At 51.6% G+C, this 12,153-nt stretch overlaps 1 protein-coding gene across 2 annotated transcripts in view; it reads left to right on the top strand.

The window, feature by feature from the left end:
- ALX4 (ALX homeobox 4) overlaps positions 1-12,153 on the top strand; it is a 45,324-nt gene extending 33,171 nt beyond the window's left edge. For both annotated transcript variants that reach the window (XM_066187891.1, XM_066187892.1), the window contains 2 exons: positions 4,455-4,583; positions 6,653-12,153. In XM_066187891.1, the coding sequence (XP_066043988.1) occupies positions 4,455-4,583; positions 6,653-6,976 (453 nt within the window). In that variant the 3' untranslated portion in view covers positions 6,977-12,153. The remainder of the gene's footprint in view (positions 1-4,454; positions 4,584-6,652) is intronic.

Raw genomic sequence — 12,153 nt, 5'->3', positions numbered from 1 at the left:
TGTAATGCAATGCAACATTTTCCTGTCTACTCCTCACAACCGTGCCACTTGTTTCCATGTGCTATTAAGATACTGCACATCCCTGTTTTCCAAAGTGGGAGCCATGCATATGCCCTGTGCAGAGGCACAGCCAGGAAGAGGTTGCTACAGCTCAGACACAAACCTGCAAAGGTGCACACAGGGTGCTGTGTTCATGTAGGTCCTACACAACATATATATCCCATTTCTTTCTTCTTCTCTTCCATGTCTGGGGCTGCAGAGCCCCAGAAGTAGCTTCTGCTTGAGGCTCTTCCAGCCCATCCAGGTCTGCAGCAGATGTCTGAGGCAGTGGCACTAGAAAAACAAGGTAGACACGTGTATTCACACAGTACTCCTCCCCCTGGCATAGAAGCACACACAGGCACATCCCAAGCCCATGCTAGCCTGGCCCTGGCACCTTATCTCTCCTAGGTTATCAGTATCTGCCTCCTGGACTGCTCTCTGGGAGAGGAGAATGAGATGGGACTGGGAGAAGGCTTTGCAGCCAGGGAATATTACCCATCAGCCAGCCCCCCTCAGAGCCAGCTTTATGATCGCTAGGACCATTAATGCAATGTTTTTGGCGGTGACCCTGTGATGCGGCGGGGGCTTGAAAGTGAGAGGGAAATGTCAAACTCTGCTGTAGCAAAATCACCGCCTTGGAAAAAAAAGAAAAGTAAAAAAGCAAAGCAAAGCAAGAAGTAATATATCTTGATCCCTTTTCCCCCATAAAACCCTGGGAGGCTGGTGGAAGGAGCGGAAAGACTGAGCTAAGCCTGCAGGAAATTAAACATGAAATGAAAACAAGCTCGAGTTATTCAATTCTCTCATCCCAGGCTCCAATTTCCCATTCCAGGCCACTGATAAAATGGTGTCCAGTTTCAGCACTCAGGGATGAATTCTGGCTCTGTTCTTGCAGTCTGAAAAGCAAAGGGCTGGTGGCCATCTCTGGCAAGAGGGGAGATGGCCTGGCCTTTCACAGAGGGATGGGGTCCTGAACACAGACAGATGGAGGCTGAGCAGAGAGAGGAGGGTATCAGGGTGAGAGAACAGGAATGGGGAGAATGGATGCTGTGAGGCTGCCAGAAGAAAGCAAAAGCACAAGAGATTTGAACTTGGTGGACAGCTCTTACTTGCATCAGAGCAGTGATGCAGTGAGGGGTGTTGAGCACAGGGCATGAGCACAACCCCACCACAGCCACCAGCCCACCGCCGCATGTACAGAGGCCAGCCTCACCCACCACTGCCATGGTGGGGGTAGGAAAGAGGGGAAAACACATTTTTCTTTAACTTGGAGGAAGGACAAATCAGCAATGCAGCCCCCAGTTTGCAGACATGGTCAGTGGCCTCATTCACCTGTGCCCTGTGCAGCGCACATGGGGCTTGATGGCAGGGGCATATTGAGAGTGCCCACTGGTTGTGAGGGTAGAGGCAGCAAGAGTGAGCAGGAGCCTCCTTGCTTTGTGTCAGGCCACTTCTGGCCTCTCCACTCCCAACGGCACATCAGCTGTGTATGCATATGGATTTAGGTACCAGCATATGGCTGAATGTTTATGGAGACATGAAACATTCTCTGTTCTGTAGATTTTTACAAGGCTGATTGGTACACCAGGGCTTATCAAAGCCTTGTCTGCAGGAGTCAGATACATGACATTACTGTACACTCCTACTGTAATTGTTAACACTGAAATTCAGCCCACAGCGAGTGCTGGCCCCTGCATGAAGTAGTCCATCCTCACCCCAGAGAACATGCTGCACCAGCCACTGCAACCTCCGCTGTCACATTCCCATCCCACAACAGCCGCTCTTGACAAGGAGTGACAGGCAATGAAAGGAAAATGAACTCCTGTTTGTGTTTAGATTTGCTTTTTAAAAGCAGGTGTCTTCTAAGACTGTGGAAATAATGAGGATTAGTCGGGGGGTTTTTGCTGACATTTTCACATTATACATTGCCATGCCTGTCTTGCTCTTGCTGGAGCACTGTGGAGGACTGGTGAAACCCAGCTGCAAGATACCAAGAAGCCTATAAGGATTTCGACCAGAGGAGAAAGGAGAACTTTAAAAAGTGGTCCAAACCTTGCCACAAGTGCTTCAGAGCTCACTGTCAGCTCTCAGAGTGTCTCTGGTGCCTGTGACACCAACATTTGGACTGAAGACACTGTTCTTCTTCAGCCTAATGCAATGACTTGCCACATCCTCCCAGCCCACCAGCCACGCGGCAATTTGGGAACTGCCAGTTTAAATCGCTTTGCTCTGTTCAATCCAATGCATAAATGTGTTAGAGCAGAGGCCAAGACCTCACTCTGCTCTGTCAAGGCAGCTGTTGTGCTGTCCTGGGAAGAAGAGAGCACAGACCCTGCACTGACAGCTTCCAAGGTCATACTGCAGAGCCTCACGCTGCTGAGGGGGCCTGAGCTCAGCTGCCCTGCTCCCAGGTGGGATGCTCAGGAGTGCAAGGCAGCCGGTGCCTTCACCACACAGGGAATGGCCACGTATGCCTGGCATATGTTCATCCTGGCCCCATGCACAGCTAGCACTCTACTCCCTACCTGTTCTCCACCCCTCTGTGCACAGCGGGGCCTCCTCTGCCTCAGGAGGAACCGGGTCACCACCGCTAACTTTGAATCTGCAGATCAAAGCAGCATGATCCAGGCCAGCCCTGGGACTGGCCTGCAGCTGGGCTGGAGTGGCTGTGCCAAGAAGAGGTAGAAGAAAAACAGACAGATGCCTGAGGCATCAAACCTGCTCCAGTAGGACGCTCTGCATGTGCAGCGTGTGCTCAGCTGGGATAACATTAGGGCGTTTCAGCTGATGCTTTTTGCACCTACTGAAAACACAGGGGTTTTGATTTGGGGTAGGGGGTTGAGAGCAGGTTGCTGCTTTGGCCAGCTTGGGGATGGCCCATGCCAGTGGCACTGCCATGGCCATAGGGCCAGGCACTAAACCCTATGCTATTCACATCTCACATGCAGAGCACATGCCTGGCAACTGCCTTATCGGCTCCCTGCCCAAGAAGACCACAGTGCATGGCCAGACCCTCAGCTGCCTACTCATACCACAGGCCTGGCTGTGAGAGACCAGCACAATGCTACCCATGCAGTGGAGGGCAGAAACTGAAGCAGGAGAGCCTGAAACAACTCTTCCTGCACAGGCAGGAAGGTCAGCTCAGACCAGAAACCCAAACCCCTTATCCCTCCCCGTAGCAGCTTCTGGATGCACTGATTCAGGCTTCAGGTGCCACGGCTCTCCTGCCCCTGCAAAAATTGTCCTGCCAGCCCACCCTGTGCCAAGCACCTGGCTTGTCCTGCTATCCTCCAAAGACATGAGCTTCCTACCTGGTGTCTGCTTTCCCCAGGTGCCTGGCAAGCAGCGAAGCTGCCCCACGGCCAGGCATGGGAAGGGCCAAGCTGCTTGTCAGCAAAACCCCCTCTGCCCCCCCCCTCCCCCCCCCAGCGAGTCACCGTGTAAAACTTGAAGCAGAGCTGAGAGGCTCTAGGAGTGCTCCTTTCATGCACTGGTGTGACCTGCACAACCCAGCCCCTGGTGATCGCCCTCATCTCTCAGTGCCTTCAAAGCAGCTCTTGATTGATGTGTTTCCCTGACTCACGAGCTTCAAGAGGCTTTGAAGACACTGGGCCAGGCTCTGATCTCTCTTAGGCTGATGCAAATCAGGAGCAATGGTGCTGACAACAGTGCAATAATCCACACTGATGTCAAGCCAGTAAAAATAAGAGCAGAAACAGAGTTTTGGTCTTTGCCTTGAAGGGATCTGAGCAGCACTGTGAAGCGAAGAGTAGCAAACACTGAAAAGAACTCAGGGTAAAACAAAGGATGCTATAGAAGGGCACCTGTCCTTTCCTGCAGCTAAGGAGGGAAGGGGTGTTCAGCTTTGTATTTCTTGTTGTGGTTAAGAGAGAGAGTTGGTGAGAAATGCAAGCTGCAGTCAATGGCATCATCATAGCCAGGATTAGTCTTGGGGAAAGCCCCGACACTGCTGTTTTCAGCCTGGCAGCAGCACACATGGATGTATTCACACTTCTCATCTGAGGCTGCCTGACAGCAGGAGAGCTGCAGGCAGAGCCCGAGTAACACAGATTCAGGGGTGAGATGAAGATGGGCTATCCCAGCGCAAATCAGGCTGCGGGAGGCAAGAACTGAGAATGTCCCCAGAGAGGCTGTGCACCAGAAGACAGGCATCCTTTTTTCTTGGAGTGCTCCCTTTCTAGAAGTACAGGCTGGCCCCAGACCCTCAAGAGAAGCAGGGGAGGACTGTCTCTCCCCTGCAGAACTTGTGTGTGGAGCAGTGCCCATCTCTGTGCCACACAAAGCCACCCGCCTGGTGAGGCCCTGCCCTCTGGTGGGCTCTTCAGGGCTGCCGGGCTCCCAGCCACTGCCGGACTCCCCTTGTTCACACTCCTGCTGTCGCCTCTCCCCAGGTGTGGTTCCAGAACCGACGAGCAAAGTGGCGCAAGCGGGAGCGGTTCGGCCAGATGCAGCAGGTCCGGACCCACTTCTCCACTGCCTACGAGCTGCCTCTGCTCACCCGTGCTGAGAACTACGCCCAGGTGAGTGCATTCCCCCACGTGGGCACAGTGCTTGCTGGACACGCTGCCTCTGGTCCCAGTCCTCCCCAAGAAATGCTTCACTTCTCAGGTACATCCACCCGCCCTTAGGCAAGGCTGCAAGGACGCCGGGTCTATGCTGTTGAGCACTGAAGGGCTGGCAGTTTTTTTCGTCAGGTGTCTGGCTTGGATGCCTCATGCCCTGGCCCAGAGCAGCCATCTTTAAAGCAGGTACCAAGCCCAGCACTGTAGGACATAGAGCAGCACCCTTGGGCACAGGTCACCCTGCTCAGCACATCCTATCAAATGTGCTGCTGCCCACTAACTTTCCATTGGTTTGAAAAAGATCCAAAAGGCTAATCCGTGCCTAAAGAATAGCAGATCCCAGGGAGGCTTCCTGTTACCATGTCTGGTTTCCATGCCCCTTAGACATAGTGGTTGGATAAAAGCATTTTTCCCCTGGCAAATTCCCACAGCCGTCTCCCAGTGATGGGCTGTGGTACACACAGCACACTTGGTGACATCTAGGGATGCTTCCCAAGGGAGTTGTAGATTTATGCTCCAAGGGAAAGGAGGGAGCAGCCTTGTTAGGGTACCTGGGGCTGCTTTTGAGTCCTATTGAAACCATTCCTGCCCCGATCCTGGAAGCAAGTCACAGGGCTGCCTCCCCTCCTTAGCTTCCTGTCTTGGAAAGCCTGTCAGCACAATAGCCTCCTAAACATTGAGCCAGCCCCAGTTTCACAACACTTCAGATGATGCCAAGCAGACTGGGGTTTGCTAGCTCCAGGGCTAGGCTGTGTCCCAGAAGGCACTCCCTCCATCCTCCACTCCTCTTCCCACCACCCAGAACTTGCTCAAGGGCGCAATTCTGTATGCATGATGCTCTGAACCTGACTGTCCTCACAGATCTGCTGGAAGTCCTCCCTCCCTGACACCCTGTCTGTCAGCTGCCTTCCCAGCCAGTGCTGCACCACTGCTACCCTGCAGCCAAGCTGGGAGTGTTTGACCTCTCTCCTGCTTGGCATCTCCCATAAACTGAACAAGAAGGTCTTTTGAAACAGCTGAGATACCAAAGCAGCTTTTCAAGCAGAGAACACTCTCAGCAGCCTTTTTAGCATGTCCTTCTCTTGCCTTTGTAACTTACACTGCTCTCTCCCTCCATAATGCCCTCTTCTCCCAGCACAAGAGATCAAAAATTTGAAAAGCGATTTGAAGGAGGTAAGAGATCAGAGAGGGCCTAAGGGCAAGCAGTGGGAAGGGGCAGTGGGATGAAGGGCCTTTTGCTCTCTTGTTCCAGCCAGCTGCTCACCTCCTCCCTGCTTTCATCCTGAATGCCCACATACCCCCTGCTGCAGCACACCTATGCCCACTGCCAAATACTGAGCACTTCTCTCTTCTTCTGCAATGTCATTTTATGAGTGACACTGCAGGATCCCAGATGGTCTCTCAAGGTGGCCCTGCAGGGCTCTGCTCCGCAGCAGGGTGGGTGATGCTGCTTCGATGGGCACTGCTGGGGGAGAGGGCCAATGAAGCTGCCTGTGCTGGGGGCTGTGGGCAGCTCAGCTCCTACAGGCATGTCTGTATGGTACAAAACAGCCCTTCCCTAGGCAAAGCTGCCCTGAGCTGGAGAAGGAAGGTGGATGAGCAGCCTCACAGCACTGCTTTCTGCCTGATCCCTCTGTAATGAGTAGAACCACAGAAACACCATGGACAACACAGTTTCCTGTGTTGAGAAAAGCGCTTATGGTACAAAAAAACTAAGAGAAGTGTCTGGGAGAGGAATAAATAAACAGATGCTGTGGCAGAGAAGGAGCATGATCCTGCTCCCGGTGACTAATCCTGCTGCACTCCCTGCCCCTGTCCAGGCTGGCATACAGGTTTTGGAGCGGATTTGCTGGCCACAGCAGGGCTGAGGGTGCCGCAAGGGCCAGCAGACTGCATGCCCATCTCACTGGCTGCCCCTCCACTAGGCTGCCCTGCCACGCCAGGGCTGGACACACTCCACTCCCCCAGACCAGCTGCCCAACGTATCCTGCACGGGGCAGCCCTGACGCTTCTTTTCCCACCCCCAGATCCAGAACCCGTCCTGGATTGGCAACAATGGAGCCGCCTCTCCTGTGCCTGCCTGCGTCGTCCCCTGCGAGACGGTGCCCTCCTGCATGTCTCCCCATGCCCACCCTCACACGGCCGGCGGTGTCTCCGAGTTCCTTGGAGTCTCCGGGCCCGGCAGCCACGTGGGACAGACTCACATGGGCGGCCTCTTCGGCGCAGCCGGCATGAGCCCCAGCCTCAATGGCTACGAGCTGAACAGCGAGCCGGACCGCAAGACCTCCAGCATCGCTGCCCTGAGGATGAAAGCAAAGGAGCACAGCGCCGCGATCTCCTGGGCGACATGACAGGGCTGCAGCCCAGCGCCCGCGGGACACGGAGAGAGCACACGGACACAGCCCAGTAAATCCATCCGCTCGGACTCCAGACAGCAGTTGCCTCCTCGGGGATCTGAATGCAGCACTTTTAGCTACCCTAGGCATATAAAGTACATATGTTAATGTAAGTGGAGTGTTTCCAGCATGAACGTGGCAGCTCCCGGCTTCCTGGGATCAGGCAGGGAGAGGGAGGCTGTGGAGCAGCGCCTCTTCCATCAAGATCTGGGATGGGATGCAGCCCTTCTCACTGCCACCTCCCCAATAACCTGGGCATTTTTTCTACCCGCTCTTTTTTCTGACACCAGATCTGCCTTTCCAGAGAGCAAGAGCCCACTGGCCTTTCAGCAGGTTCTCCCATCCCACTACCCACCCACGCACACACCCACACACATACTCTGCCCTGGGCAGGGGACTAGATGGGGACTCTGGCACCAGCAAAGAGGCTCTCTCATACTGCCAACATCGTTTTAGCAGGAGCTACGACTTCCCACAGCTGACTGGGGAACAGGGCTAGGAAGATAACCAAAGCTAGAAAAAGGGCAACATTAGCCCACCTCCTTCTACGCTGCTCCCTCTCCATCTTGTACTCTGAGATGAAGAACAGAGTTGTAGAGGCCTGTGAAGGCGATGCCTCTCTACCCACCAGGGTATGGTGTTATCATGCTGAGAGTCTTTGCCAGCCCTCTGGTGACCCAGATGGAGATACACCCCAGCAAACAAAAGCTTCCCAGCATGGCTCAGTGCCCCAGGGAGTGCCTGGGCTTTGCTCTCCCTGGTTGTGGTCTATGTTGTGGCTCACAAGCCTGGTGATACAGGAAAAGATTTCCTCTGTCTTTCACTGGGTCAGGAATTATTAACTTCAATTTAGAGACAGCAGCTCTGGCAGGGAAGCATGATTGCTATGTAAATCTGCAAGTGCCCAAAAAGACTGCTCTAAGAAAGAGCTCAAGCACTAGCACACAGCCACAGTGGCACAAGGCCACCAAATTCCTCATACACCTCATCCTAGGGTCAGACATGTGCCATGACAGGCCCTACCTCAGTCTTCCACCCCAGTGCCCTGTTGCACACAATAGCTGTGGGCATCTCTGCACCAGGGACAGCAAAGGGAACAGGCTGGGAAGGGGCTCAAGGGAGGACAAGGTAATGTTGCCCTATCTCCAGCCACCTCAGATCCTCTTCACTTTGCAGAGGAAGTAGAAGAGACCAGAACTTCTCTGGTTTGTGTGAACCAACATGCCTCTCTGCTTTTCCCTCCCAGGGCTTTTACCTGCAGAAAGCTGTAAACTAAGATCTCCTTTGCAAGACTAAACACTTTACAAGTTTTTCAGTGATCATAGTGCATGGAATAATTTTGGAACCTCCTTTTACCCCACTGAAATACCACCAAGGAGAAGCTGAAAGTCAGCTGAGCACTACTACACACACAGTGTGACTCTCCAAGCTGGGCTTGAGCTGGGGTAGCCGTCCCCGAGATTCACAAGGGAATTATAGGATACTACTCCCATAAAAACTGGTTTGTCACCCTGCCCTCTTTCCTCATGCTCAGTGTTAGGGTATCTTGTAGTTTAAGGTCCAGGAATATCTAGTGGTCTTGGAAAAAGTTACAAATAAGCTACAACCAAATGTCAGGCTTCAGGTTAATGAGCCATACCAGTATTTCCATAGTGCCTAGACTGTCAATACACTACTTTAATGATAGACTATTGCTAGGTCAAAAGTAATACATTTACTGGAATAAGAAAAACACCAGTAGTACTGTTGCTTTTTCTACTCAGAAATGCTAAGAGATGCCTTCCCTGCTACACACAGGGAGCCAGCACGCATTTCACCACACCATCTGCATAACCAGGGCCTCTCCCATCACAAGCAGCCAGGGTTTACATCCCAGCCTAAACATTTAGCTGAGGCCTCAGGCATGGTGGCTTAGATGCTGAAAGTGATGCTGATCACTGAACCAGGCAGGATCATGCTGACCTGTTGGAAGTATATACATCCCCACTGGCTAGCCTAGAAGCTACTGAGCTTCCCAACCACCCAGGAACCGGTGGCAGGAGGCAATTTGTCCATCAGATTTGTGCAGGCAGCTGAGCCGAGCGTTGAGAGCCTTTTCCCAGGTATACTGGGGATCTTGATGCTTCCCACTGTCAGCAGGCAATCAGTGGGGGGGCTGCTGCCTGAACAGTCCAGTACCACTGCTGACAAAGCAAATTAGCAACAAGCAGAGCTAAGGAGAAGGCAGGCAGATGGGGACAGGTCTTACTCAGCCTGCAAGATCTGAAGGCAGCTCCAGTGGAGGGCTGTATCTATTCAAGAGCTTAGCTGCATTCCCTACTGAAGTTAAAGGGTAGCTTTTCCTCACAGACTTCCACAGGGCCAGTATTTCATCTGAGCTATTTAACAGCCCAGAGGATGAGGTGCTGTATCCCTGTCTTGTTAGAGAGAGAGGAGAGTCTCCTGGCAGCAGACTTGGCATTTAGAGAAGCTTGGCCTCCACTTTCTCTCACCTTAAAATTCATGTGGAAAGCACATGTTGGACTCAGTCTAATTTAAACACCACTGCGCATGCCCAGCCCTCAGCCTGCCTGAAAACACCATGAGGCAAGGGGAATGTTGTTCCCTGGACCCCCTTCTGCAAGGCTCCCCTCCCACCTCCAGCTGCACACAGCCCCACTGCTCACTGGGCTCTGCCTCACCTCTCCACGTGCTGCTGCCATTCCAGCACAGTCCCTTGCACCCACACTTCTGGGTAATGCTGGAAGGGGCGTCCCTCCTAAATCTTCAAAAGCAGTTGTTCTGGCAGTTTTAAGCTACATGCATCTGTACTTACACACATTTTTAAAATTAATTTAAAAGGGTTTTTAAAACTAGCTGTTAAATTAACATGAAAAACTGTATAAATATATATATATACACACACATATATATATATATATGTATCTTAACCTAGCGAGCCTGCAGCTACTGCATTTCTTAAGGGTCACAGGGTCAGTGTTGTTCTTGCAATCTCACGTTACCATGATAATACCTTTTTTAATTATTGTTATTGTTGTTATTTTAATACCTTTCAACTCTATTTATGACTTTCTTCTCTATTTATTTCTTATTTAGTATTTTACTCCTGTCTATTCATTGAATTACAGTTCCCTGGCTTTGACTTGCCTTCAAAGCTGCGAGCTTTGTCCCCATCCACCACCAAAATGTCTTAGAAGTGTCAGCCATCCCAACACCTGCCATGCCCATGGTGGCATCTTCTGTGGGTGCATCCAAGCTAACTGGGCTCACCCAGATGCTCCCTCCAGCCTCATGGAGGTAGCAAAATGCTTCTCCTAAGCAATCCTGGCCCTGGCTATGCAGCAGATATCTTACAAGGTGGCTGCCTTATTTTGCCCATGGTTTGGAACCCCAGAGATGTTCTAGATCTTTGAGACCAGGAGGACGCAAACAGCAAGAGCAGCATGGGGTCCTGGCACTGGCTTAAAAGTGGTTGGGTACCACTCGCTGCCAAGTACTCGGGGGCACTTCTTGCCTCCAAGCAGTAGTTAGTGCTTTGGTAGCCCTTGCAAACCACTGGGGAACTAGGCTTGGGTTTGCTGGGCCCTATGGGGTCCAGACTTTAAGGGCTGCTGTGCCTCAACGAGCTCCTGGAGACGGGCCAGGTCAGCACCCTGGCACATCACCTACTGCCAACAGTGCCACCCACCTGCACTCCCATCAGGCTCTCCAGCCAGGCCCCGGCCGCCTCCTCCAGGATATGCTACCCAGTTCAGGTCCCACTGCCCCAGCACCTGCCTGGGTAGAGCCTACAGGGAGGAAGACCAAGAGAGCAAAATAAAAAGAGAACCGTCCTCCCTCTCCTGTAAAGCCTTTGGCAGAGTGTGAGCGAGTGTCCATCCCTGCTGGAATGCACATCCCTGTCAGGTGACACGTCCTTGCTGGACCACGCTTGGCCTGAGCCATCATCATGGGCAGGGTGTTAGGGAAAGGCCACACACAGTGCCAATGTGTCACATGTGAGGTGACAGAGCTGCAGCACACACGGCTTCACCTGCCCCATCAGCCGAGGGGACGCATCACCAGCCCGGGCCAGGAGTACGCCGTGTGCTGCCGAGCAGGGCTGCCTGCTGGCTTCCTCCTGCAGTGGAGGTGTTTTGGGGTGGGGAGGCGCATTCCCCTGGTTCTCAGAGTACACTCAGACCGGGCAGCACATTGTAAAACACTCTCTAAACAAACTGAGGCAAAAAGGTAGTTTCTTGGAAGAGGATTGAAAAATAATCAAGCAGAGGCAGAGCCCCGTGTTTATTTTGCTGCTCTGACTGACACAGCAAAAAGCAAACAGACTGAGGGAGAAATTAAACCCAAATGGGAAGGGGCTAGAATCGGATGGAAAGTCATTCAGCCCTCTGCAGTTTCCCAAAGGGAGCTGGGAGGAGGCGAGGGAGCAGCCTTACACCCTCTTAACTCTTTGCTGGTAACATGGTTCTCACTCCCCCCACATAGCTAGGTAGGTAGGTAGAGCTAGGACTTTTATACTACTGATTTTGAAGGACAGTTTTCAATGTATAATAATATATCAGTTTAGGTGTGCAGTGCTTGAAAGAGAGACTGGGAGAAAGAAAGAAAACAAACCTCAATCAATATTATTGGTTTTTTGTTGTAAAATATTGTAACCTTGTATAAATGCTACCTTTTTTTCTTTTCTCTTTAGCTTAAGGGCCTGGGGTAGAACATATAAAAAAATTTAAAAGTTTTAAAAAGGTTCAGGAAAAAAAGGAATAAAAAAATCATTTAAAATATTGCCACATGAGGTTTGTGCCATGAAATGTTATTGCCTATGCAACCATGTATTACCAGTTCATTACAGTGGAATATTAAAAAAGAACAAACAGTCTTGCAGCTTGATTCTTTTTAAATTTTTGAAGTAAGTTATTGCACTTGCAGCTTTTTTTTTTTTTTTTTTTTTTTTTTTTTTTTTTTTTTTTTTTTTTTTTTGAGGTGAAGGGCTGGAATTTCCAGTCACCAATTTTTTTTTTCCAGGTTTTGAAAGGAGTGGCATCACTGGGAAGGTCTCTGCTTCCCAGCCACCCTGGCCAAGGGGGCACAAACACTGTTGTTGTTTTGGTTTGCAATAAACTCCTTCTCTTCTC

Source organism: Chamaea fasciata, unplaced genomic scaffold (genome assembly GCF_029207755.1).
Source record: "Chamaea fasciata isolate MVZ Bird 193981 ecotype frontalis unplaced genomic scaffold, bChaFas1.0.hap1 SCAF_7, whole genome shotgun sequence".
NCBI lineage: Eukaryota > Metazoa > Chordata > Aves > Passeriformes > Sylviidae > Chamaea > Chamaea fasciata.
The sequence above is the reverse complement of the archived record's forward strand: the minus strand, read 5'-3'. Positions and strand labels throughout refer to the sequence as shown.